Source organism: Canis aureus, chromosome 8 (genome assembly GCF_053574225.1).
Source record: "Canis aureus isolate CA01 chromosome 8, VMU_Caureus_v.1.0, whole genome shotgun sequence".
Taxonomy (NCBI): domain Eukaryota; kingdom Metazoa; phylum Chordata; class Mammalia; order Carnivora; family Canidae; genus Canis; species Canis aureus.
This window is the reverse complement of record NC_135618.1, coordinates 77,316,104-77,342,228: the sequence shown is the minus strand read 5'-3', so window position 1 is coordinate 77,342,228 and position 26,125 is coordinate 77,316,104. Positions and strand designations below refer to the sequence as shown.

The window sequence follows — 26,125 nt, the reverse complement described above, 5'->3', positions numbered from 1 at the left end:
ACACCAAGGCGCATCCTTTGTGAAATTTTAGATCAATAGGATTAAAAAGAATGGCTAAAATTAACAGCTCAGGAAGTAATAGATGTTGGCAAAGATGTGGAAAAAGGGAACCCTCTTAACTTTTGGTAGGAATGCAAACTGGTGCAGCCATTCTGGAAAAACAGTATGAAGGTTCCTCAGAAAGTTAAAATAGAACAACCCTGTGACCCAGAAATTGCACTACTGGGTATTAATCCTAAGGATACAAAAACAGTGATTTGAAGGGGTACATGCACCCCTATGTTTATAGCAGCAATGTCCACAAGAGCCAAACTATGGAAAGAGCCCAGATGTCCATCAACAGATGGAAGGATAAAGAAGATGCAGTATACACACACACACACACACACACACACACACACACACACACACACAATGGAATATTACGCAGCCATCAAAAGAATAAACTCTTGCCATTTGCAATGATATGGATGGAACTAAAAGGTATTATGCTAAGTGAAATAAGAGAAAGACAAAATACTATTTGATTTCACTCATGTAGAATTTAAGAAACCAAACTGATGAACATAAGGGAAGGAAAGAATAAAATAAAATATAAACAGAGGAAGCAAAACTACAAGAAACTCTTAACTATAGGGAACAAACTATAGGTTGCTGGAGGGCAGGTAGAGGGGTAGAGTAACTGAGCGATGGGCATTAAGGAGAGCACGATCTAGTGAGCACTGGGTGCTGTATGCAACTGAATTGCATACAATTTATTGCATACGTGGAGTTTTATAAGAAGTTTTTCCTCCTTTACCTTCTGTTTTTGAACCAGGGTGGCGTAAGTTGTGGTATAACCCAGGAGGAAGAGATAAATTCTACCCCTAAAACTAATAATATGCTATATGTTAACTACAGTATAAATAAAATCTTAAAAATAATTTTTTAAAAAAGTTTCTTAAAGCCTCATAAAGAAACAAAACCAGGTCATATTTATGAGTCAGCATGGTATCAGATTTTTCAAGGACAATGACTTTAAAAATTCTGAGAGGGAATTATTTTAATTTATAATTATATCCCCTCAAAACTACCAATCCAGTGATGGTAGAAAGATATTTTCAGATCTCAGTATCTCAGAATGTTACCTCCAGTCTATATTTTCTCAAGGAAGCTACAAAAGATTATTTCACTAAAACAGGTGATTAACCAAGGGGAAAAAGGAAGATACTAAATCCACAAAATAAAAGGTTCAGTGTAGGGAAGAGGTTGGAAGTCAGAATGACAGCTGTGCAGCAGGCCCAGACAGCAGCCAGCCTGAAGCAGGTTGTCCAGGATGGATCAGAAAGGTTAAGAGTTCTAGGAGAAAACGTACAGTTTTCAGTATGGGTGATCTTATGGAAAATACTGCTCAGAAATCAATGTTCAAGAAAAAAAAAAAAAGACTGGGAATTGTTCCAAATTTAAGGCAGCCAAAGAGACATGACAACTGAAAGCTATTTCAGACCATAAAATTGAACCTGTACTGGAAGGAGAAAAATCTATAAAAGACATTACTAGAATAACTAAAACATTTGAAATGTGGACAGTAAATTAGAGTATTATGCCAGTGTGAATTTATGGAATTAACTATAGAATAAAGCCCTATTCTTCAGAAATTCATGCTTAAGTATTTAGAGGTAAAGAACAATGATGTATATAACTTGTTCCAGATGATTCAGGAAATGTGTGTGTATGTGTGTGTGTGTGTAGAGAGAAAGAGGGAGGCACAGTAAATGATACAGCACATGGGATTAAATGATAACAATAGATGAATCTTTCTAAAGACTATATGGGTGTTCCTTATACTGTTTTTGTTTGTTACTTCTTTTATAAGTTGAAACTATTTCCAAATAAGTTTTTAAAAACTTAAATAAAAAGCATGTCAGAGTGTCAAAAAAAGCATATTGCCCAGAAAGATTTTGGAAAATTGATGGTGGCATTGAAAAAAACAAAAAGATAATTATTAACTCTAAGAAAAGCAATATGTGTATAAAAAGAAATATAATTACAGTTTTATGGACATTTCTGGCATAATATGTTCCTGAAAGAAACTCATTTTCTATGGAATTGAACCTTCAAGATACCAGAGCTAGGAATTTATTGCTTAAAAGGAACTCAACATCAAATAAAAGAAAATGGAAGTGGGAACAAGACTAAACTGTTGTATTTAAGAATGCTCACTTGTGATAAATCCATGTGTTTGATTAGGTTGGAGCATGTGCAAGGGGATAGGGTGGTTGTTATTGAGGGCGTTCAACTTAAAATAATTCATTTTTTAGGACATGAAATATTTATTTTTAATACTAAGTAATATGCTTAAATTCTAATATAATTTAATATAATGTAATAATTATATATATAAATATTAAGATAGTGGTTTTCCCAGGGGAGGAGGAGTAACTATAAGGGGAGCATAGGAAAGCTTCTGAGGCACTGGTATTGCTCTATTTCTTCATCTAGGTGCTGGTGCACAAGTATACTCAGCTCATGGAAATTCATTCAGTTTTATACATTTATGTGTAAATTTCTATGTGTAAATGATACTTTGTTAAAAAATATATTTAAAAATACCAAGGTCTATAGGGAAACAAAAGATGGGGTGGACCATTCAAATCCAGTGTAACTAAACAGATGATGAAGAGAGAGCAAGAATAATCCTATTTAAAATACTGGAAGAGTTAAGAGACTTGTTAATTTCTACATAAAATAAATAGATGATAAGGTCAATCTAGGACTTCACTTTAGGGCAGATGGCAGAAACATGAAGAAAGCTTGCTGGATGAGGACCTAAGAAAGGGCGGAGGCAGCTGAGTTATGGAGTCAACAGTATGTTGGAGATGTCATGAAAGCCTGAGGCCAAACCATGGTATGGACTGTGTTCCTCTGTGGCCTGCTGCATCCAGTGATCCAATCTGAAAATGGTAAAGAATTTGTGTAAAAAGAAATTTCTGGCTAAATACCAAAGAAACCACTAAAATTAGTTGAAAAGTGCTTGCCTCTGAGGAGGATGACTCCAAGATCATAGAACTGCTAGTTTTTGTCCTAAGTCTATTATTATCTGATTTTGAAAAATACAGATGTATAATTTTAATAAAATTTAGTATCATGGGGATCCCTGGGTGGCGCAGCGGTCTAGTGTCTGCCTTTGGCCCAGGGCGTGATCCTGGAGACCCGGGATCGAATCCCACGTCGGGCTCCCGGTGCATGGAGACTGTTTCTCCCTCTGCCTGTGTCTCTGCCTCTCTCTCTCTCTCTCTCTCTCTCTATCATAAATAAATAAAAATTTTTTAAAAATTTAGTATCATGAAAACAAAAAAATCTTACCAAATGAGTATATAGGTCTTAACACCAAGTTCCTCAGAATTTTTTTTTTAGATTTTATTTGTTTGACAGAGTGTGTGCGCACAAGCAGGGGTGAGGGGCAGAGGGATGGGAGAAACAGACTCCCCACTGAGCAAGGAGCCCAACTCAGGGATAGATCTTGGAACTTCAGGATGATAACCTGAGCCGAAAACAGATGCATAACTGACTGAGCCAACCCAGGTGCTTCCAGAAATTTTTATAATAGTAATCAAATATTTTTTGAACATACAGTATTACAAGATACCATGCTAGGCCCAATACAAGTATTATTCCACTTATGTGCATTTTCCAGGATCCATTTTTCCTTTTAAGTGGTTATGACCATTTTGGGTTCTTGAGCTAATGTGAAAAAATAGACCTTTCATCATGAAAAAATTTTAAGCTTTATTCAATACCTACTGTCTCCAGTGACCTAAGAATGAGGCCCTTTCCTGGTACAAGCTGGTCATTTCCACAAAAGAAACTTTGACAAAGGAGGGGCACGCTTGGGTGGCTCATTGGTTGAGCATCTGCCTTCGGCTCTGGTCGTGATCCTGGGGTCCTGGGATCAAGTCCCATATTGGGCTCCCCGCAAGGAGCCTGCTTCTCCCAATGCCTGTGTCTCTGCTTCTCTCTGTGTCTCTCACAAATAAATAAAATATTAAAAACAAAAAAGTTTGACAAAGATTTTATAAACACAAACATTTACTTTTCTGTTGCTATTGATTTTCATGTCCATGGTTTAACTTTACCACCTGGATCAGTATACATATTTATATGCTAATTTTTGTCTCTGAAAATTTGTTACTAAATTGATGATGTATCATAACCCATGAATTTAGATTGAAAGAAATATGCATTATTTTTTCGTCTTCACCCAGGGCATCACCTCCCATGAACCATGCTGTTAACTCTCAACAAAATGGTAGGAGAGAATGTTCTAGCTCTTTTGTCAAGAACCTCATCTTCTTTGATTTGCCTTGACATTGAGTCTGTCTTATCTGAAACTTTATTATCAAGGGTTGTTCCTATCAGAGGAATGGGTAAAAAATTATCAGAGTAATTGGAATTGTTTGGAGCAACAGAGAAAAATATATTGCAAACAAGCCTTGTATACCAAGAGGTGGAAGCAACCCAGTGTCCATGAGTAGATGAATGGATATACAAAACATGTATATACATAAAATGGCCTACTAGTCAGTCTTTTGTTAAAAGGGAAGGGAGGGATCCCTGGGTGGCTTAGCAGTTTAGTGCTGCCTTCGGCCCAGGGTGTGATCCTGGGGACCTGGGATCGAGTCCCGCATCGGGCTTCCTGTGTGGAGCCTGCTTCTCCCTCTGCCTGTGTCTCTGCCTCTCTCTTCACTCTCTCTGAATGAATAAATAAATAAATCTTTAAAAAAAAAAAAAAGACATTTCAGGGGCTGATGCTGGAAGTATAAATTGGCAATTAAATTGCACACATTTTGTACAATATACAATAGTTTTTAACATGCTTATGCTACTTAAGCCATTTCTCTCTTTTTAGTCTATCCTATGGAAATAAGGTAATATACAGACTGACACTTTGCACAATATATTTGTTTAATGTTGTATAATCATGAGAAGTAGAAATAGCCTGATGTTCACCAGCAATATCTGCCATTAATTACAGTATATCCATAAAATGTAAAACAAAATGTTTAAGATCAAATCTAAAATGTTTTAATAAAGTATGCCGATGTTTGTGCAAGAAAAATAGCTTTATATAAAGGCATGCTATATCAAAATCATTGGGCCTTGAAAATAGAATGCTAGAGAACAGAATGTCTTGTATATACATGTCTACTTATATTTTGACATTAAACCACCACACAGTTATTCCTAACACAGTTATTTCCCACAGCAGTGCTATGAATTGAGTACTTATAATCATCTCCATTTTACAACTGAAAGGATATAGAGTCCAAGATTAAGTGACTTATCCAAAGTCACACAGCCTATTATTAACAGAACCAAGGTTGTCTGACTCCAGAGCCCACACTTCTAGCTCTGGGGGTCCACAGTGGGTAGACCTTTCCTTTGCAGAAATTACATCCTTAGTATTTTTCTTGAACATTTCAAACTTTTTGTCATGTCCGGTTCATTATGCATCCAACCACCTTTGGAAACCAACTGAATTTTAATTTCTGTTTCTTACAGCTCATTTAGATTGGTCTGTTTATTTGTTTTCAGTAAAATGGACTTCTCAGAGTTTTTTTTTCTTCTCAGAGTTTTATAACCATCGAACACAAGCAGTTTAAAATGTTTGAATAGTTTTGTTATACCAGTAGGCCATTACAAAATGCTCATACAATCTAAAATTAGAAAAGCATTGAGGCACCTGTGTGGCTCAGTTGGCTAAGCATCCAACTTTTGATTTCAGCTCAGGGTTCTGGGTTTGAGCCCCCCCCACTTTGGGTTCCCTGCTCAGCGGGAGGCTACTTGTCTCCACTCCCTCTGCCCTTCCCCTTGCTTGCACACACGCTCCCTCTCTCACAAATAAGTGCATCTTTAAAAAAAAAAACTTGGGCAGCCTGCCTGGCTCAGCAGTTTAGCGCTGCCTTCGGCCCAGGGCATGATCCTGGTGACCCGGGATCGAGTCCCACGTTGGGCTCCCTGCATGGAGCCTGCTTCTCCCTCTGCCTGTGTCTCAGCCTCTCTCTCTCAATCTCTCTCTCTCTCTCGCTCTCTCTTTCTCTCTGTCTCTCATGAATAAATAAATAAAATCTTTAAAAAAAACTTTAAAAAATTAGAAAATTATAGGCAAAATATATTTCCTTGACTAAGCTTGAACTGGAGAGGGGAAATGAAAAGAAGCAAGGAGCCAGTGATCTTAAATATAAGTGACAAGAATATCCATAAACGGTATGTGTAAGCCAGCATTTCAACAAATTCTTCCTCAGAGGAAGGAGAATATCAGGAAACCTCATATTGTTATTTACTTCCTTTCTTTATTAGTTTTATATTCCTGAATGTTTTAGTCGTTATATTAGGGCCTTGTAGATATTCCGTGAGGAGATTACAGTAAATCTTAAATTTGGTTGAGGGGGAAAGAGTGGAGTTGGAAAGACATTAAGGTTTGTCATTAATTAATTTAAATGTGATTGATGAACTCAATATACTAGCTCTTTTTTTGCTGCTGTTATAAAAGTAATATTTGATCATTAAAGAAAATTTACAAAATGCAACAAAGTAGAAGGAGAAAAAAGTACCCTTATTAAATAAACTATTTCCTACCATTAAGAAACAGTTGATAATTGTGGTATTTATTTTCTTAAAATAATTTATTCTTTTTCTGATAACTTAGTTATACATGTTCTTTGTGGAAAACTAGGATAATACATAAAAGTTTTATAATGAAAATACAAATTAAAAAAAAAGATAAGAAAAATTACCTGTCAGCCCACTACACAGATTTTTTTTAACTGAGGTGAAATTTTATTAAAATTAACCATTTAAAAATGTACATTCAGCCCATTTAGTACACTTGCCGTGTTGTGCAGCCATCACCTCTAATTCCAGAGAGTTTTTCTTTTTTTCTTTTTAAAAAGATTTATTTTTTAGAGAGAAAGAGAGCATGCACAAAGTGTGAGTGGGAGGAGGGCCAGAGGGAGCAAGAGAGAAGCAGACTCCCCACTGGCTGTGGATCCAGACACAAGGCTTGATCCCAGGACCCTGAGATCACAACCTGAGCTGAAATCAAGAGTTGGATGCTTAACTGACTAAGCTACCCAGGGGCCCCTCAAAGCATTTTAATTACTCACAAAGGAGATGCCGTACCCATTAAGCAGGCACTCCTCACCACCCCCTCTCTAACCCCTGGCAACCACAAACCTATTTTCTGTCCCTGTGGATTTACCTCTTCTGACATTTTATGAAAATGGACTGATACAACATGTGACCTTTTGTGTTTGGCTTAGTCCAGTTAGCATAATGTTTTTGAGGTTCATCCACATTGTAGCACATACCAGTGCTTTCATTCCTTTCCATGGCTGAATAATATTCCACTGCGTGAATACACGATGTTTTGTTTATCCATCAGTTGATGGACATCGAGTTGTCTCCACCTTTTAGCTATTGTGACTAATGCTGCTATGAACAAGTACTTGTACTTGCTTGAATACCTGTTTTCAGATCTTCGGAGTGTATACCTAGGAGTGGAAATGCTGGCTTGTACGGTAATTGTTTAACTCTTTGAGGAACCGCCACATTGTTTTCCATTGGTGGCTGCACCATGTTACCCACCAGCAACATACAAGGATTCCAATATCCATATCCTCACCAACATTTATTATTTTCCATTTTTTGTGTTATGGCCATGACATCTTTTAAAAATATAATTAAAAAATAAAAATATAATTTACTATAATGCACATTATTTATTTTTTCAAGGTTCCCCTAACTTTACCTCACCCCAATTTTTAAAATTTGAACAGTATTTGAACTGTAATGTATTTTTTGGGGTAAATTGGTTGGAAGCAATGATTTTCAAACTATTTGATCCCAGTACTCCTTTATACTTTAATAATTATTGAGAACCCCAAGTCATTTTTACTTATGTTATATCTTTGGTATTTACTGTATTAGAAATTAAAAACAGAAAAATTACTTAAATTATTTAAATGTATTCATTCATTTAAAAATAATACTTTAAACCCATTACATGTTAAAATATTTTTGTAAAAAATAACTTTTCCCAAACACACACACATGCACACAGTAATGAAATGAATGGCATTATCAGGGAAATACAAATCAAAACCACAATGAGATACCACCTCACACCAGTGAGAATGGGGAAAATTAACAAGGCAGGAAACCACAAATGTTGGAGAGGATGTGGTGAAAAGGGAACCCTCTTGCACTGTTGGTGGGAATGTGAACTGGTGCAGCCACTCTGGAAAACTGTGGAGGTTCCTCAAAGAGTTAAAAATAGATCTGCCCTATGACCCAGCAATTGCACTGCTGGGGATTTACCCCAAAGATACAGATGCAATGAAACGCCGGGACACCTGCACCCCGATGTTTCTAGCAGCAATGTCCACAGTAGCCAAACTGTGGAAGGAGCCTGTGTCCATCGAAAGATGAATGGATAAAAAAGATGTGGTTTATGTATACAATGGAATATTAGCCATTAGAAACGACAAATACCCACCATTTGCTTCGACGTGGATGGAACTGGAGGGTATTACGCTGAGTGAAATAAGTCAATCGGAGAAGGACAAACATTATATGGTCTCATTCATTTAGGGAATATAAAAAATAGTGAAAGGGAATAAAGGGGAAAGGAGAAAAATTAGTGGGAAATATCAGAAAGGGAGACAGAACATGAGAGACTCCTAAGTCTGGTAAACGAACTAGGGGTGATGGAAGGGGAGGTGGGCGGGGGGTGGGGGTGACTGGGTGACGGGCACTGAGGGGGGCACTTGATGGGATGAGCACTGGGTGTTATTCTATATGTTGGCAAATTGAACACCAATAAAAAATAAATTTATAAATAAAAAAATAAAAATAAAATCATGACAGCAGAAAGCAAACTGAGCTGGCAGTGCATCTAATAAACAGTGATTCAAGAAAAAAGAAATGAATGGCATTGTTTCTGTCACCACAAATCTCTTTAATGTCTACTGGAATTGAAGACTGTTGGATTCTCACATTAACCCCTGCATTTCAGTCTTTTGCATTATTAAATGTCACACATGTACCTTTTTGAAAACTTCCCTATACACTTGGGAGGGAGTGAGTGAAAGAGGCAAATGTCTTAGGTTTATCCTCAGGGACCTAGGAGACTAGAGTTGGAGAACAGTGATTTTCATATTTGTTGTTCCTTGCAAAAGTAGATGTGTTTAGAAACCTTTGAACAATTTCTCATTCATAACATAGATGCTGGTTGTTTATGCCCCCAAATAAAAAATATTCAAAGAAGTTACTATTTGGATCAAAGATGAACCTTTTTTTAGAATCAAAAAGTAGATTCTCTTTTACATAATCATTTCATTGATGTTACTATACTGAAACAAAATGAACAGATGTATAAATGTCTGTTGCTTTAAGAAAATATTTCCATACAACATCCATTCATGATAAAAACCCTCAACAAAGTAGGTTGAGGGAACATACCTCAACATATTGAAGGCCATCTATGAAAAACCCACAGCTAATATCATCCTCAGTGGGGAAAAATGAGAGCTTTATGGTCAGGAACAAGACAGGAATGTCCACTCTCACCAGTTTTATTCAACATAGTACTGGAAGTCATGCCAAAGCAATCAGACAAAAAGAAAAGGCATCCGTATGAGCAAGGAAGAAGTGAAACTTTCACTATTTGCAGATGACATGATACTGTATATAGAAAACCTGAAAACTCCACCAAAAAAACTTCTAGAAACGATACACAAATTCAGTAAAGTTGCAGGATACAAAATCAACATACAGAAATTGGTGTCAATGATGAAGCACCAGGAAGAGAAAGAATCAATCCCATTTATAGTTGCACCAAAAATAGTAAGATACCTAGGAATAAACCTAACCAAAGATGTAAAAGATCTGTACTCTGAAAACTACTGATGAAAGAAATTGAAGAGGACACAAAGAAATGGAAAAGACATTCCATGCTCATGGATTAGAAGAACAAATACTGTTAAAAAGTCTATACTGGAGCACCTGGGTGGCTTAGTGGTTGAGCATTTGCCTTCAACTCAGGTTGTAATACTGGGGTCCTGGGAATGGAGTCCCACGTCAGACTCCCTGACTCTGCCCATGTCTCTGCCTTTCTCTGTGTCTCTCGTGAATAATTAAATAAAATCTTTTTAAAATGCAGTCTAGGCAGCCCGGGTGGCTCAGTGGTTTGGCGCTGCCTTCAGCCCAGGGTGTGATCCTGGAGACTCGGGATCAAGGTCCGAGTCGGGGTCCCTGCGTGGAACCTGCTTCTCCCTCTGCCTGTTTCTGCCCGCCTCCCCGCCCCCGCCGTCTCTCATGAATAAATAAAGCGCACTTAAAAAAAATAAAAATGCAATCTTATAAATAAATAAATAATAAAATATCTATACTACCTAAAGCAATCCATACATTTAATCCTATCAAAATACCCAAAGCATTTTTCACAGAACTAGAATAAGCAATCCTGGGGGTGCCTGAGTGGTTCAGTTTAGCCTCTGACTCTTGGTTTTGGCTCAGGTCATGATCTCAGGATCTGGCTCCATGTGCAACAGGCAATCTGCTTGGGATTCTCTCTCTTTCCCTCTGCCCCTACTCCCTGCTTGCTATCTTTCTCCCTCTCTCCCCAAAGTAAACAAATAAAGCTTTAAAAAAAAATCCGGGGATCCCTGGGTGGCTCAGCAGTTTAGCGCCTGCCTTTGGCCCCCGGCGCCATCCTGGAGTCCCGGGATCGAGTCCCACGTCGGGCTCCTGGCATGGAGCCTGCTTCTCTCTCCTCCTGTGTCTCTGCCTCTCTCTCTCTCTCTCTCTCTCTCTCTCTCTCTCCTCTCTCTATGTCTATCATAAATAAATAAATAAATCTTTAAAAAAAATTTTTAAAAATCGGGATCCCTGGGTGGCGCAGCGGGGGATCCCTGGGTGGCGCAGCGGTTTGGCGCCCGCCTTTGGCCCAGGGCGCGATCCTGGAGACCCGGGATCAAATCCCACGTCAGGCTCCCGGTGCATGGAGCCTGCTTCTCCCTCTGCCTATGTCTCTGCCTCTCTCTCTTTCTCTCTGTGTGACTATCATAAATAAATAAAAATTTTTAAAAAATTAAAAAAATTTTTAAATCCTAGGGACACCTGGGTGATTCAGTGGTTGAGCGACTGCCTTTGGCTCAGGGCCTGATCCTGGAGTTCTAGGATTGAGTCCCACACAGGGCTCCCTGAAGGGAGCCTGCTTCTCCCTCTTCCTGTCTCTGCCTTCTCTCTGTGTCTCTCATGAATAAATAATTAAATCTTTTTTAAAAATCCTGAAATTTCTATGGAACTACAAAAGAACCTTTTTCAATCTTGAAAAAGAAAACTGGAAGTATCACAATTTCAGACTTCAAGCTATATTACAACGCTATAGTAATCAAAACAGTATGGTACTGGATTAGACACATATATGAATGGAACAGATAGAAAACTCAGAAATAAACCCACAATTACATGGTCTTCAACAAAGGAAGAAAGAATGTAAAATGGGAAAAAGTTTCTTCAACAAATGGTGTTGGGAAAACTGAACAGCTACCTGCAAAAGAATGAAGCTTTATCACTTTCTAACACCATTAATAAAAAATTAAATGGGTGAAAAACCCAAATGTGAGACCTGCCTAGAAGAGAGCACAGGTAGTAATTTCTCTGACATTGGCCATGGGAACATTTTTCTAGATCTGTCTCCTGAGGCAAGGAAAATAAAAGCAAAAATAAACTATTGGGACTTCATCAAAATTCTGTACAGCAAAGGAGTCAGCAAAACTAAAGACAGCCTACGGAATGAGAGAAGATATTTACAAATTACATGTCCAAAAAGTGATTAGTTGCCAAAATACATAAAGAATTTGTAAAATGCAACACCCAAGAAACAAATAATCCAATTAAAAACTGGGCAGAAGACATGAACAGACATTACTCCAAAGAAGACATATAAATGGGCAGCAGGCACATAAAAAGATGCTCAACATCACTCATCAGGGAAGTGCAAATCAAAATCACAATGAAGTATCCTTACACTGTTAAAATGGCTAAAATAAAAAACAAGAGACAGCTTTTGGTGAGGATGTGGGGAGAAAGGAACCCTCTTGCACTATTGGTGGGAAAGCAAATTGGTGCAGCCACTCTGGAAAACAGTGTGGAGGTTTCTCAAAAAGTTAAAAACAGAACTACTGTGGTGCACCTGGGTGGTTCAGTGGGTTGAGCATCCAACTCTTGATTTTGGCTCATGTCATGATCTTGGTGTCATGGGATTGAACCCTGTGTTGGACTCCATATTCAGCATTGGGTCTACTTATCCCTCTTCCTCTGTTCCTGCCCCCACTGCTGTGAGTGCACACGTGCTCTCGCTCTCTCTCTAAATTTTACACATCTTAAAAAAAAAAAAAAAAGAACTACCCTACAATCCAGCATTCGCACTACTGGGTATCTACTCAATACAAAAACACTAATTCAAAGGATGCAGGCACCCCAGTGTTTATAGCAGCATTATTTACAATAGTCAAATTATGGATACAGCCCAAATGTCCATCCATAGACAAATAGATAAAGGAGATGTGATACACACACACACACACTGGAATATTAGGTATAAAAAATAATGAAATACTGCCATTTTTAACAACATGGATGGAGCTACAAAGTTATAGTCTGAGCAAAATAAGTCAGAGAAAGACATGATTTTACCCATGTGGAATTTAAGAAACAAAGCAAATGAGCAAAGGGGGGGAAGAGAGAAAGATAAACCAAGAAACAGACTCTTATAGAGAACAAACTGATGGTTACCAGAGGGTCAATGGAGAGGATGTGTGAAATAGGTGATGAGAATTAGAGTACACTTATGATGATCATTAAGTAATGTGTAGAATTGTTGAATCACTATATTGTATGTCTGAAACTAATAGTGTTCTATATGTTAACTATATTGGAATTTTTTTAAAACTTAATGAAAAAAAATGACCAACAAATCATCATTTTTAAAAAAAACATTTCCTTTTGCTCAGTTGGTTAATATCCCAGTCCTTCTATAAATTACTTGGGGAAACTCTGGAATAAGTAATATAATAGAATTATTAATATAGACGGGACAAGAAGAAAATGGTTAGTAACTAAGATAAAGCCAGAAATAAAGTTAGCATATAAAATATATTTCATATAGTTCTGTATAGCTTTTAGAAGTAAGGGGAAACCATAATATTTTCAAATGTTCAACTTGAACATTGACTAAAAGATTTTTAAATTACACCACCTTTAGTTTTAAAGGATAGTGTCATTTATGAATGTCTGTTCTTACCTTTCCAAGGAGAATAATTGTATGTAATGCCAGTCTACTTTGCTTGTGAATTGACTTGCTAACACTTTTAACAACAAGTTTATCAAAGTTTACTAAACATTATTTAATTATATTCATCAAGGAATTAAGTGATCTGTTTGGTTGAAAATGCTAAAATAGTAACTATTTTATAACTCTTAATATGATACAAGGGAAGTAGTGTAGCACTGCAATCCAGGAGACCAGAGATCTAAGTTGGGTATTGTGGTTGAATTCCCATAAGCCTGGCTAGCGAGGTACTTGATGCTTATGGTGAAGAAGAGTGTAAATTGATGAGAGGGAACTAAGAATTTAACTGGAGATATGGAGGCACTCTATATGGTGTTGGAGTGTGTGTTTGTTCCATTGTTTATGAAAGGCACTTAGAGTCTTCTTTCACACTCTTGGGTAAGTATTCCAGAATTAGTATGCCAACTACTCAGATGTATCCAGGATTAGTCAGATGTTCCAGAAAAGTTAAGATTTGTGCCTTAAATGTATGTAAATTTTGCTTTGAAAATAATCATTGAGTGGTGAGTGGATAGAGGTGGAAATGAAACAAGAAAGGTGCAATTTCGAAGCTGGGTGATAGGTATATGAGGTTATTACTCTGTTCTGTTAATTTTGTGTATATACATTTAAAGCTCCCCACAATGTTTTTTTTTTAAAGCAGCATTCTGCTCTACCATATTAGAAAGTCATAAGATACTTAAAATTCAGAAATCACCCCTGAAACTAATAAGATGCTATATGTTAACTAAATTGAATTTAAATTATTAAAAAAAAAAGAATTCAGAAATCAAGAAATAGCCATGTAAGCATATTATTTTAAAATGTGGAATTAAGGGGATCCCTGGGTGGCTCAGTGGTTTGGTGCCTGCCTTCAGCCCAGGGCGTGATCCTGGAGTCCCAGGATCGAGTCCCACGTCAGGCTCCCTGCATGGAGCCTGCTTCTCCCTCCTGTGTCTCTGCCTCTCTCTGTGTGTCTCTCATGAATAAATAAATAAAATCTTTTTTTTTAAATGTGGAATTAAATAGGGAAAAAAGGTTAAAAGATATCATAATGCTTGCCTCTGGGGTCAAAATTGTATGTGGAGAGGGCTGGAATATGGGATGCCTATTTTGTAAGACTTTCAGTGTTACTTGATTTTTAAACCTTTATGCATGTATTACTTTGATAAAATGATACATTCTGTGGATTTCTGCATTGTTTTCAAGGAGAATATCAACATGATCCTGTGTGAATAATTAGACACAGAACAATGCTTGGAATATATAAAAATTCTGTTTACCCATGATAATTTTGGCAGTATGCCCAATTATTTCTGTGGCCAAAGGTGGCGATTTACACTTGAATTCCTACTTCCGATGAGTAGGGCTAAGCAGTTTGATTGCATCTAGTTTCTTTCTGTCTACTCTTTTGTTTTTTACCCAATAGTCAAGAATGGTCATAAATAAGCTTATATTACTCTCCTATTTAAAAGCCACTGAATGTTTCCCCATTGCAATTAGGATAAAATTCAAACTATCACGGCCTACAAAAGTCCATAAAAGCTGAAAATGATCAGGTGCTTCATTCTCTTGTCATTCTTCCCTCCTCAGTGTGTCAGCCTCGATGGCCTTCTTCCACACTCATGGCTCATTCCTGCCTCAAAGGCCTCTGTACTTGCCAGTCCTCAAGAGACTGGCTGCTTCTCATCATTCCGGATTTAATTCAAAATGTAGCTCCTTAAAAAGGCCATTTCTGACCACCTACCTAGAGGAGCCATTCTAACCCTTCTCCTCCAAGAGCAGCACTTAGAGTGTGCTCCTCAGACGGGAAGCATGAGCTGGGGGCATTTTGATTTGTTTGGAAATGCAGTCTTAGGTCCTACCACAGATCTGCTAAAGGAAAACCTAGATTTTTTTTTTTTTTTAATTTATTTATTCATGATAGACATAGAGAGAGGCAGAGACACAGGAGGAGGGAGAAGCAGGCTCCGTGCCGGGAGCCCGACACGGGACTCGATCCCGGGACTCCAGGATCGCGCCCTGGGCCAAAGGCAGGCGCTAAACTGCTGAACCACCTAGGGATCCCCGGAAAACCTAGATTTTAATGAGCCCATAGATGATTGTGTGCACTTTTAAGTTTTCAGAAGCTCTGGTCTAGAATAGCTCCCCCCTCCCTTTCCCTGCATATCTGTTAATAGTGTCATCCATTTCTGAAGATAACTTTGTCATTTGTTACATGGTCACTACTTCTCTCTAAATGGAGTAAGAGCTCCACCCAGGGCACCACCTTTTCTGACTTGTTCTCTCCTGTGTTCCAGCATTTGACTCAACCTCTGCACCTAGAGCACGCACAATAAGTATTTGACGTGTAAAAGAATACACAAATATGATTACTTTGTGTTCCTCAAAGTGTGTTACTCTGTATGGTGAAAATCTTCGGGGCTCTCACTTCTCTTCCCTCCCAATATCATTATGAAAAGGTTCACTCTTTCTTGAACATTACTAATTAAACTGTGACAAAGAATCACTTATTTACTCTTGTTTTCAGGTAGTTTGTTTTCCAAACGAATATTTAGGTTTTACTGAGTGCTTCCCTATGGACTTAAAAACCATGACTGGTGTTTTCTTTTTTATTTTTGAAAAGCATGCTCAGTCAGAGTTAAAGTTATCCTCAAAGGTTTTCATCCAAAGTAAATGTTAGTTTGATATTGGAGTCAAATTTTATTAAATCCAAAATAATCTATTTTTTAATAGGAAAATAAGATTCTGAAAACGTTATGTGTAGAATCTGAAGTTAAACTGCAAATAAAAACTGATGCAGCAAATTGTGTATCCGTTTTTTTTACCCTTGAGTTGTGATTCCAGGAAGGACCTGTAGTTTCTGATACTGTTGTAGGTTTAAAGATATGTTCCCAAAATGTGTTTCGTATTGCATATCCTAGTGAAATTTGTCGGGAAACAACATTTCAGTCCACATTTTTTGTGATTTTATTTATTTATTTGTGAGAGAGAATGCGTGCACAGGGAGAGGGGCAAAGGGAGAGGCAGATAATCCCAAGCAGACTGCACTGTGCACCGAGCCTGACCTGGGGCTCGATCATGACCCATGAGGTCCTGACCTGATGAAACCAAGAGTCACCCAGGTGCCCCTCAGTCCACATATTTTGAGTGAAGAAATAAGGCAGCTTAAAGTCAGTGGCTTTCAACTGGGTGAGATTTTCCCCCTTGGGACATTTGGCATTCGCTGAAAACATTTCTGGTTGTCCCAGCTGGCAGGGGAGTACACCTGCCACTAGGGAGTGGAGCCCAGGGACACTGCTAACCCCCTGTAGTGCACTGAGCAGCCCCCGATGGCCAAGAATTCTTTAGGCCAGAATGTCAGTGCTGCTGCTGCTGCTAAGGGACTGGCTTACACCCAGGGAGCCCCTCCTCTGCAATCACTAACACCATCAAAAAAAGGGTACCTTGAGCCTACCTTTTGGATAAAAGAACCTATAGAAATAGGCAACTTAGAGATTCAGATGGGGGTATTACCATGGCATTCTCAGGCAATTTTACATTTTTAAAAATAGGAAGACTTAAAATGGGGTCATTGGTTTTCCTTATTTTACAGATGGGGTCGAGGATTTGGTCTTTTGGGTTCCATTTTTGGAAAGGATGGTGTATTAAACCAGCCAAACAGTGTCTTTGGACTTATATTTTATATACTACAGTTATTACTTGGTAAGTATTTATACAGCAATACAAAAATAAGTTTGTTTTGTTATATTCCCTTCAGTACTTTGTATCTTTCCCCTGAAATGTCTTTATATTAAATAAAAGTAACTTAATGATAGAACCACTAGTTTGTAGCACATTGTTCTGTGGTGAAAATTTGGTTCACTGAGATTCTGATGATGCTGATGCTAACTTTGGTATCTGTTGGTTTTAATCAGGTACAGCAGCATCCCAGAGTGTCCAAAAAAACCAGCCCTATTCACAGAGCTTATTATTCCCAACAGCCTTCCCCAGAAACTTTTTCCTTGTTAGTTTATATACTGTGCAGATTACTTAAAAATAGTATGCCCTTGAGAGAACATTAACAGGAAGCAGTGTGCATAATTCCACCACCTTTACACACCCACTGTGTCCATCATCTGTTGCTTTTTTCACTTAACTTTTTGTGAATTTTTATGTTGTTTCCTCTCTTCAGTGTTTTATTGTTGATATCAAGGTTTCAAGATTTTTGTGTCCTAAGTAACACTGTGGGGATCAACTTTGTTTAAAGTCCTCCTGACACACACCTCCCCCTTTGAATTAGTTCTGCAAAATAAATTTCCAAACACTGGACAAATGAGTCAAAACACATAGATTTTTTCTGATGGACTTTAATATGTATGTATTACCAAACTGCTTATCTCTCAATTGTCTGGCTTCCCCAAAACTTCATCCCTCTTTTTTTTAATTTTATTTTCATTTAAGATTTTATTTATTTATTCATGAGAGACAGAGAGTGGACATTTTTAAAAAGTGTTTTCTGTGAAATCTCTAATGGTTACAAATCCCCATCATTTTAATTTCCTTGCATTGTCACTTTTGTTATTGGGATCCTGATAATAGTCCACTCTCATATTTGTGACAAACATTTTAGCCATTCTTTATACTCTTTTATGTTAGTTTGGTGAATTTTGATTGCACTTTGAGAGTTAAATCCACCATTTTTGCCCTTTGGTTTCCATTGTTACTGTTTTACCCCATCACCTGCTGTCTTTTCTGTGCTCATCTGCCTAACTGAAATTGATTTGTTATCAGGCAAATTGTGAATCTGAATTTTTCTAAATACTCCTATCAGCTTTGCCCAGTTCCATATCCTGTAGAAATACAAAAATATGCACAAGGATATTCATAGGAGTATAGCAAAAAAATGGAAATAGCTTTGCAAAAGTAATGGTTGAATAAATTAGGTTACATCCATACTGGATAATACTATGTAGCTATTAAAGGAAAAAGCAGGTCTTACATGAATATTCTAGAAAGATCAAGATTATAGTTTGGTGAAAAAAACAAATTGTAGTATAATAGGTATAAAAGAAGTATATGTTTATATGTATGCATATAAATGTGTAGGAAAAGGTCTGGTGGTTGGGGGCCTGGGGTGAGACTTTTATTTTTTATTCAATTTGTTTTTTTCTGTTTGGATTTCTAAAGAATATAGTGTATAAGCTGAAATTAAAATAGCCTAAGAAACGCTTCTCATTTTTTTTTTAAAGATTTTATTTATTCATAGAGACAGAGAGAGGGGGGCAGAGACACAGGCAGAGGGAGAAGCAGGCTCCATACAGGAAGCCCGATGTGGGACTCCATCCCGGGTCTCTAGGATCACACCCCAGGCTGCAGGCGGCGCTAAACTGCTGCACCACCGGGACTGCCCTAAGAAACGCTTCTGACTATGTTAATTTTTGGAGATAGAGTTGGATCAAATTTCATTTATAATATTTAATTTGTGAATTTCCTTATACATATTTTTTTAAATGGCATGTATCATGTGTATCTTTTCTGTTCACATTTTGTGTGTGCACATGAAGCATTTTTTTAAAAAAGATTTTATTTATTCATGAGAGACACACAGAGAGGCAGAGACACAGGCAGAGGAAGAAGCAGGCTCCCTGCAGGGAGCCTGATGCAGGACTCAATCCCCGGACCCCAGGATCACACCCTGAGCCAAAGGCAGATGCTCAACCACTGAGCCACCCAGGTATCCCTACATGAAGCATTTTTAATGTCAGAAGGCACATGTGAAGTCATTTAACAGTTTTCCAGAGCACATTATCTTCACGCCCTTCCAAGTTGTTTGAGATACAGCATTTTCAATTAATTTTTCCATAGGTAATACTTTGACAAGTTCAAAAGTAAAAAACATATAAAATGCTCTCCAGCAAAGGGTCTGTCCCCAGCCTTTGCCCCCTCTGCCCACTTCCTACTGCCTTTTGTCCCCAACTGGTGGCTGTGTGTTGTTGCTGTCGTTGCTTTAGGCATGTACAAGAAAATACAAACATAGCTTAATTTTCCACCTTTTTAAAATAGAAAAGGGGGATGCTATACATACTGTTCTTCATACTCTTTATTTTTTGCTTGACTCATTCATAGTGGTGATATTTCCATAGCAGCCCATTAAGAATGAAGACTCATTCTTCTTCACAGCTGCAAAATGGTCCACTGCTTGATTGAACCATCATTTATTTAGAGTTACAGGACCTTGTAAATTCTCCTGGGAATTGTGTCCCAAACCACCATCTACATTACATCAGGACAGGTTGGGTACAATAGTATTGAACTAAAAGCCAGTATTTACAGAGCATTCAAAGTGTTTTATACCTATTACCTCTTTTACTTGTTTATTTTTAAAGTAAGCTCCATGCCCAGTGTGGGACTTAAACTCAAAACCCTGAGATCAGGGCAGCAGCCCCGGTGGCTTAGCGGTTTAGCGCCGCCTTTAGCCCAGGGCATGATCTTGGAGACCCAGGATCGAGTCCCACATCGGGCTTCCTGCGTGGAACCTGCTTCCCTTCCCCCCCCCCCCCCCCCCGCTCTGTCTGTGTGTGTGTCTCCGTGAATAAATAAATAAAATTTAAAAAAAAAAAAAAAAAACCTGAGATCAAGAGTCACAGGCTCTACTGGCTGAGCCAGCCAGGTGCCCCTCCTATTAGCTCTGTTAATCTATGCACACACCAGTATTGGGAAGTAAAAATGAGTATTATCTCAAGTTAAGGAAAAGAGTGGCACTTGTTCATATCATTTGGAAACTAACTCTCTCAGGAAAATGTGACTGCATTAATTTTTGAAGTCTTAGATATTTAGTAAAAGGCCAGACAGAAAAACGTTTAGGTTTTGCTGGCTCTTGTAGCTACTTAGCTCTGCCACAGATGTTACATAAACGAGTGAGCGTGGCTGGGTTCCACTCAGTCTTTGTTTACAAAAGCAGGTGGACAATCAGATTCACCAGTCCCTGGCATAAGTAATCCAGCAATATCTTGAAGTGCCTTGAAGAGCCTTACGGAAGGTAAGGCTAGAATGACTGGTCTTGTGGGCAGGTCCGGCCTTGGTCTGGCCTTTGTGGCTAGACTAGCCCACAGGCAGCTTCTCATCAACAGGCAGTGGGGATTTCAGCTCCTTAATTAACCACTTCAGATCTCCTACCACCGATTAGTTTTTCCTGTTTCTGTTCTCCTTGTCCATTAGTTGTTGGGAGGGAGGGTAGTTGAATATGCTCTGCTATCTCCTCTGTCCTTGAAAATAAATGCACATGTTCTCACGACTGTTGGCTTCAGAAAATTACAAAATAATACATGTGAAGATATCAGATAGCATCAAGAGAGCCCTGGGTTAGCCCACAGAAGTGCCTTTTTCTTGATCTGGTTTGACCTACACGTGGCCAACTGGCCAAACGTGGTTTCTGTTACCTTCCAGGGTGAGCCCTTTCTGAAATGGTTATTACAACTTCAGCAGCATATTGGTACAATCATCTCCCAGTATGGATTTTTTAAAAATTTGACCTAAACATGAGAAGGCAAGTTTTACTTCCCACAGATGGGGAGCCTGCAGTGAAAAGGTTGGAGGAAGTGTGTCCTGCCTGGGAGAGAAGGTTGTGGTCCTCATGTTCCTTTATCCATTGGGAGTGACGAGACTGTCGATTTTACAGATGAGCCTCATGCATGATGTGATTAGAAGACTGCATGTTTTCTTTGCATGACTTAATGAAGGCTGGTTTATGGTATAAGTAGTATTTCACCTAGAATACTGAAACATCAGAGACACTGCAGCTGTAAAGGGAGTATTCTACATGCAAAATCAACCTGCATAACCTTAACAAAACAGACCAGTAGCTTGTGTTCTCAAAACTCATCGCATTTTCCAGTAAAGTCATATTCCCATGCTGCGGCAAATCACAGAGTGCTAGCTTTTAACACAGAGACTTTCTCTCCGGGGTCAGGGCCTGACTGAGTTGGGTGTCTCTTTCTCTTGCAGGCATGACAGCAAGTGCAGTTGCAGCTTTAATCCTCATGACATCCTCCATCGTGTCCGTGGTAGGCTCCTTGTATCTGGCCTACATTCTGTACTTTGTGCTGAAGGAGTTTTGCATCATATGCGTCATCACGTACGTGCTGAACTTCATTCTTCTTATCATCAACTATAAACGACTAGTTTACTTGAACGAGGCCTGGAAACGGCAGCTGCAGCCCAAGCAGGACTAACAAACGGATGAACTCTGGACAGTCGGAAGTCCCCTTTGCCATTAAGTTTATTTTGCAGCAGTTTTTTTTGTTTTGTTTTGTTTTGATTTGATTCTTCACAACAGACACTTTCCCCAAGAATCTTAAACTGATTTTTTAAAATCCTGTAAATTAGAAGGGGCCCTAGCTATTTTCTGTGTCAATCTTTCATTTTCAATATGGATACAAAAAAAAAAAAAAAAAGGAGCTGCCGAGCCAATCAAAGACAAGCTTTAACTTTACTTTGAAGATGTTTCTGAGATAATGAAACGTAGCCCTAGCCCCCTGCCCATGATTGTCAAGTGAGCAACCATTGCTAGTAATTCTCCAATGTGTATAAATTCAATTTCAGGTATAACAAATGTGATCATGACATGAAAATATTTTAGAATAGATACTGTATTAAATATTGCCATGTTTACAATATGTAATATGTTTTTAGCTGATGGATTGAAACATGTAGATTCCACTAGAATCCATCTATGTGACGTTTGTAAATAAAAGAAACATTGGATCCATCCTGCAGAACTTACTGGACAGCTTAGCCGAAGTGTAGCAGTGAAGAATTGGCAGCCCGACGTTGACTGAAGAAAGAGGGACAATAGTTAAGTCCATACAGAGCATCTTGAGAAAAGTACTGACCACTGTGGGTCCGGCACTGACGGCAAAAATAGGGTAGTCGGTTCCCGTTCGTCTCCTTCCTCCAAAGGGAAGAAACTAAATTTGAACGTTCAAGTCAGAAAACTGGATCAGTTAGGACCTTAAAAGTAAGTCATGTGAGCAGACCTTCACATCCAAGGCCTTCAGGACACTAAAGTTGGGGAAATGGGGTAGATTTCTTTGGAGAAAAGCTGGAAATATTAATATGGCATTTTTAGATAGTTTCTTACAGTAGCTGAATTTTCATGCAGATCTCTTTCCTTAACATTGGTGCCAGTTGACCAGACAGTATTGACCTTGAAATAACCAGTATAAGCCCAGTTGCTCCGGAGTAGGATTGCTCTTGGGTACCTCCGTAGTATTTCCTCCTGTTTCATTCTGCACTAATTGGATGTCTAGTTTAATTGTTTTAGAGTCAATATTACAGTTGTAAATTTTAGGGCTGACATGCTGCTCTGTTTGTTCCGTCGGGAGTAGTGCAGGTAGAAATAGCTGAAGGCGAAGTACACAAGTGGTGTCACTGCTCTTCCTGGTAACTACGCAAATGCCTCGGTTTTAAAGGTGATGTGAATAAACCCAAATGAAATTGTGACAATATGTTTCTCTGGTTAACACCTTATATCAGAATGTTAAAAGTGCCTTCTGTCTTAAATCTCAAACCAAATATTTTGTGTGTTGAACTTGGGCAGAAGTGTCCTTCCTTCCTCTTACCATGACGTAGAAAACTTGCATTATTCTCTAGAAAGGTTCTGTATGATCATTTTATTCCTTAGATTGAAAAGTAGTAGCAATGTTTTTGCTTCCAATTAATCATTATGTTAAAAATAGACTGGTAACCATCACGTACTTTAACAAGCCGCCTTTTTTTGAAGGGAGGGGACAGGCTCTGCTCTGTAAACCCTAATGAGTAAAGTCAGCAACTGTTCAGCAGTTTCCAACTAACTGTCCTAATTGAGGCAATGTATTTTTCTGGCCCAAGGCAGGTAGAAAATCAGAATTGTAATGAACTTTCACCCGGTTTTAACCAGTTTTGTAAAAGCTGAATTCGGATTTCAAGGCTTCTGTTTTCCCATGAATGTGAATATTTCGATGCCTGTCTTATGATGTATGTATTGTTGTTGTTGCTGTAGTTAGAGAACTCCAGAAAGCACTGGACTGGATGTCTGGTGTTCATGGAGAAACAAATCCTGCTGTTGCAGGGCTTGTGCACTGAGGTCATCTTGTGGCAGTGCTTTCAGTTCTACCCAGCAGCTTCCTGGTTCTTTCTTCTAAGCTAGAGTGGAAATGGTTAACCGTGAAGACTTCTGTGGTATATGTAACACTGGTTGTGCTAAATAAGTTCCTTGTGTCCCAATTTAAAATGGTTTTTCATCCTATTTTGTATCAATCAGCAAAGTATAGTTAAAGCTTGTCTTGATGCTGCGTTCTTGCGAATGTCTTCAACTCTTACATGGTCAAACATAAAAATGTCCTGCCAGACCCTTCAAGGTTTTCCTTTGCTTTCCTAATAAGCCTTGGGGAAAACACCACTGTTTCAGTTGTACAAAATATTTGCCATGTTCCTGTAACCCCAGTAGAATTAATGGTTTTTTTTTTTCCTCACTGAGCAATGAAAGTGTGCTGCCTGAAATAACAGCATTTTAACGCCAGTATCTCGGTAAGCAGCAGGACCCTGGTGGAAGAATTTAGGCTCCCCTCTACATCCTCTCTTCCACCTCAAGAAGGAGACCATGCTGTAAGATTGTTCAGATTGTTATGACTTTTAGATTCCATATTTAAAACACTGCAACATTGCTAGCCACCAACATTGAAGAACAAATTAGCGGGGAGAAGGAGTCAGATCTTTGGGTTTTGCAGTAATTCTACTCTTCTTGTAACAAATGAAGCCCCTTATTTACTTGGTAGTCCTATCATTTGAAGAAATTGGAGAAGCTGTCATTAGATGACAAATTCTAGGGAAACTAGGTGGTTTAGAGAATTCAGTTTTTTGTTGCAGCTAGGTGCTTTCTGCGAAGGTAAACTGGTGAAATAACTCAGGTTTAACTAGCTGCGTGCCAGGAAATTACTTCTACTTGATGTCCGTCGCCTCTCATTAAATCCGTTACTTTTAAAGATGTTGAAAAACATTGACTATGTTCATACAAAGATCTGTCATTTGGTGCAAGAGATCTTTGGACCCTACTCAGTAGGCTATAGGACCAAGACTCCAGAGAAATTAAAACTATTTGTTGGCTTTAGTTTGCTTGTACTTCATTCATAAGATTATCAGCAAACATGCAAAGCTATCTTCAGCAACTACTTCGTAACAGATTGGAACCAGCACAGACATGAGCGAAAGCTGGCAAATCTTGTCTTGAAAATTCGTGTTAGACAAATGCCAACAAGAAATCCACTGTCATTTTTGGAAACCTATTTTAAAGGAATACCTAACATGCAACCTTTGTCCTGGTATTTTCCCCCAACACACAAGCATTGGTGGAACATCTCTATTCAGCAGCACTTCCGATTCCTGATCTGTGAGAACCACCCTTCAATCAAACAAAAGGGGCAGGGGTGGGAATCCAGGCTACTTGGTTAATTTCTTTCTTTTTTTTTTTTTATAAACTAGCCCAGAAAACGTGAAATGTTTTATATAAAACTGTATTAAGCATGGCCTAAGTATTAGGTGTATGATCTGTATAGTATGTTCCATCAAAAAATATTTATTACTAGTGCTTTAAGCTCCAGAGTAAACATTCTTTAAAGTGGAGTTCACTGGGCAGACTTCCCCCTTTAATATAGATAGAATTATTCTTTATCAGAGATTTAGGACACAGTTTTGCTAACTGGTAAAAACAAATGTAAATATGTAAGAATGTTTATTTGTTGCACATAACTTTTTTGGTATAAAATAAATGTAGACGTTACCTGTGGAAGCTGTGCTGCCATCCTTCTTATAGTTCAAACAAGGAGCTGAAAAGAATCCAGTCTTCCAAAAAAAAAGAATCCAGTCTTCCCATAAACTTTCCTTGAAGCTGACACATTAATTCCATTTTTACAGATGCACTGAAATTGATTGTTTTTCCCTGAAATGCAGTTTATGGAGAACACATGCAGCATTCTTAGAGATTCTAGTTCATGGAATTTGCGTGGGCTTATGATGTGTGTGGTTGTCAAGAATTAGTGAAAAAGAAGTTAGTGCTCAGAGTTGTATAAGCACACCAAAGGTGCTGTCAGCTCTTGCCCACAGCTTTTGCTTTTTTTTTTTTATAAACTAGCCCAGAAAACGTGAAATGTTTTATATAAAACTGTATTAAGCATGGCCTAAGTATAGGCCTAAAAGCGCTACTCTCTTTTTTTTTTTCCTTTTTTTTTTTTTTGCTACTCTGTCTCCTAAAAAAGTAACTAACATCTCCAAGGATGATGAATCCACATAAAATACAGTTCAGCCATGTTTTAGTGACTTTAACAAATGCCTCTGTGATAGAACCTTGGGACTTAGGACATGGCACTTACCCCTAACTTGTCAAACATTTAAGTGTGTCTGCTCTGTGTAACCTTTTTTAAATGTCAAGTAAAAAATCATAGATCATTCCTAGACATTAATGTAACACAAAACCTGATACCTTCAAAGAACGTAAGTTCAAAAACGTGTAAACCCTAGAATCTCTAACTTCATATCTGAACCAACTACACTCACATTTACACTAAAAGGAGGTTAAATGGTCCTTACTGTTCCCTTCCTGCAAGAAAGGAAGGATTAAAAATAGGCATGTGCTGAGATGTGTGGAATCAACCCCAAGTGAAGTGAATTAAGTTCTGGATTAAGAACCACGTTGGTTCATGGTCCTCTGTATTTGACTAGACGCCAACAGGAGTC

The 26,125-nt window shown here is 38.3% G+C and overlaps 1 protein-coding gene across 1 annotated transcript in view; it reads left to right on the top strand.

Annotated features, from left to right (window-relative positions):
- VKORC1L1 (vitamin K epoxide reductase complex subunit 1L1) overlaps positions 1–25,181 on the top strand; it is a 68,765-nt gene extending 43,584 nt beyond the window's left edge. The window contains exons 2-3 of the mRNA XM_077908371.1: positions 16,971–17,080; positions 21,362–25,181. Coding sequence (XP_077764497.1) covers positions 16,971–17,080; positions 21,362–21,588 — 337 coding nt within the window. The 3' untranslated portion in view covers positions 21,589–25,181. The remainder of the gene's footprint in view (positions 1–16,970; positions 17,081–21,361) is intronic.
- The last annotated feature ends 944 nt before the right edge of the window (positions 25,182–26,125 follow it).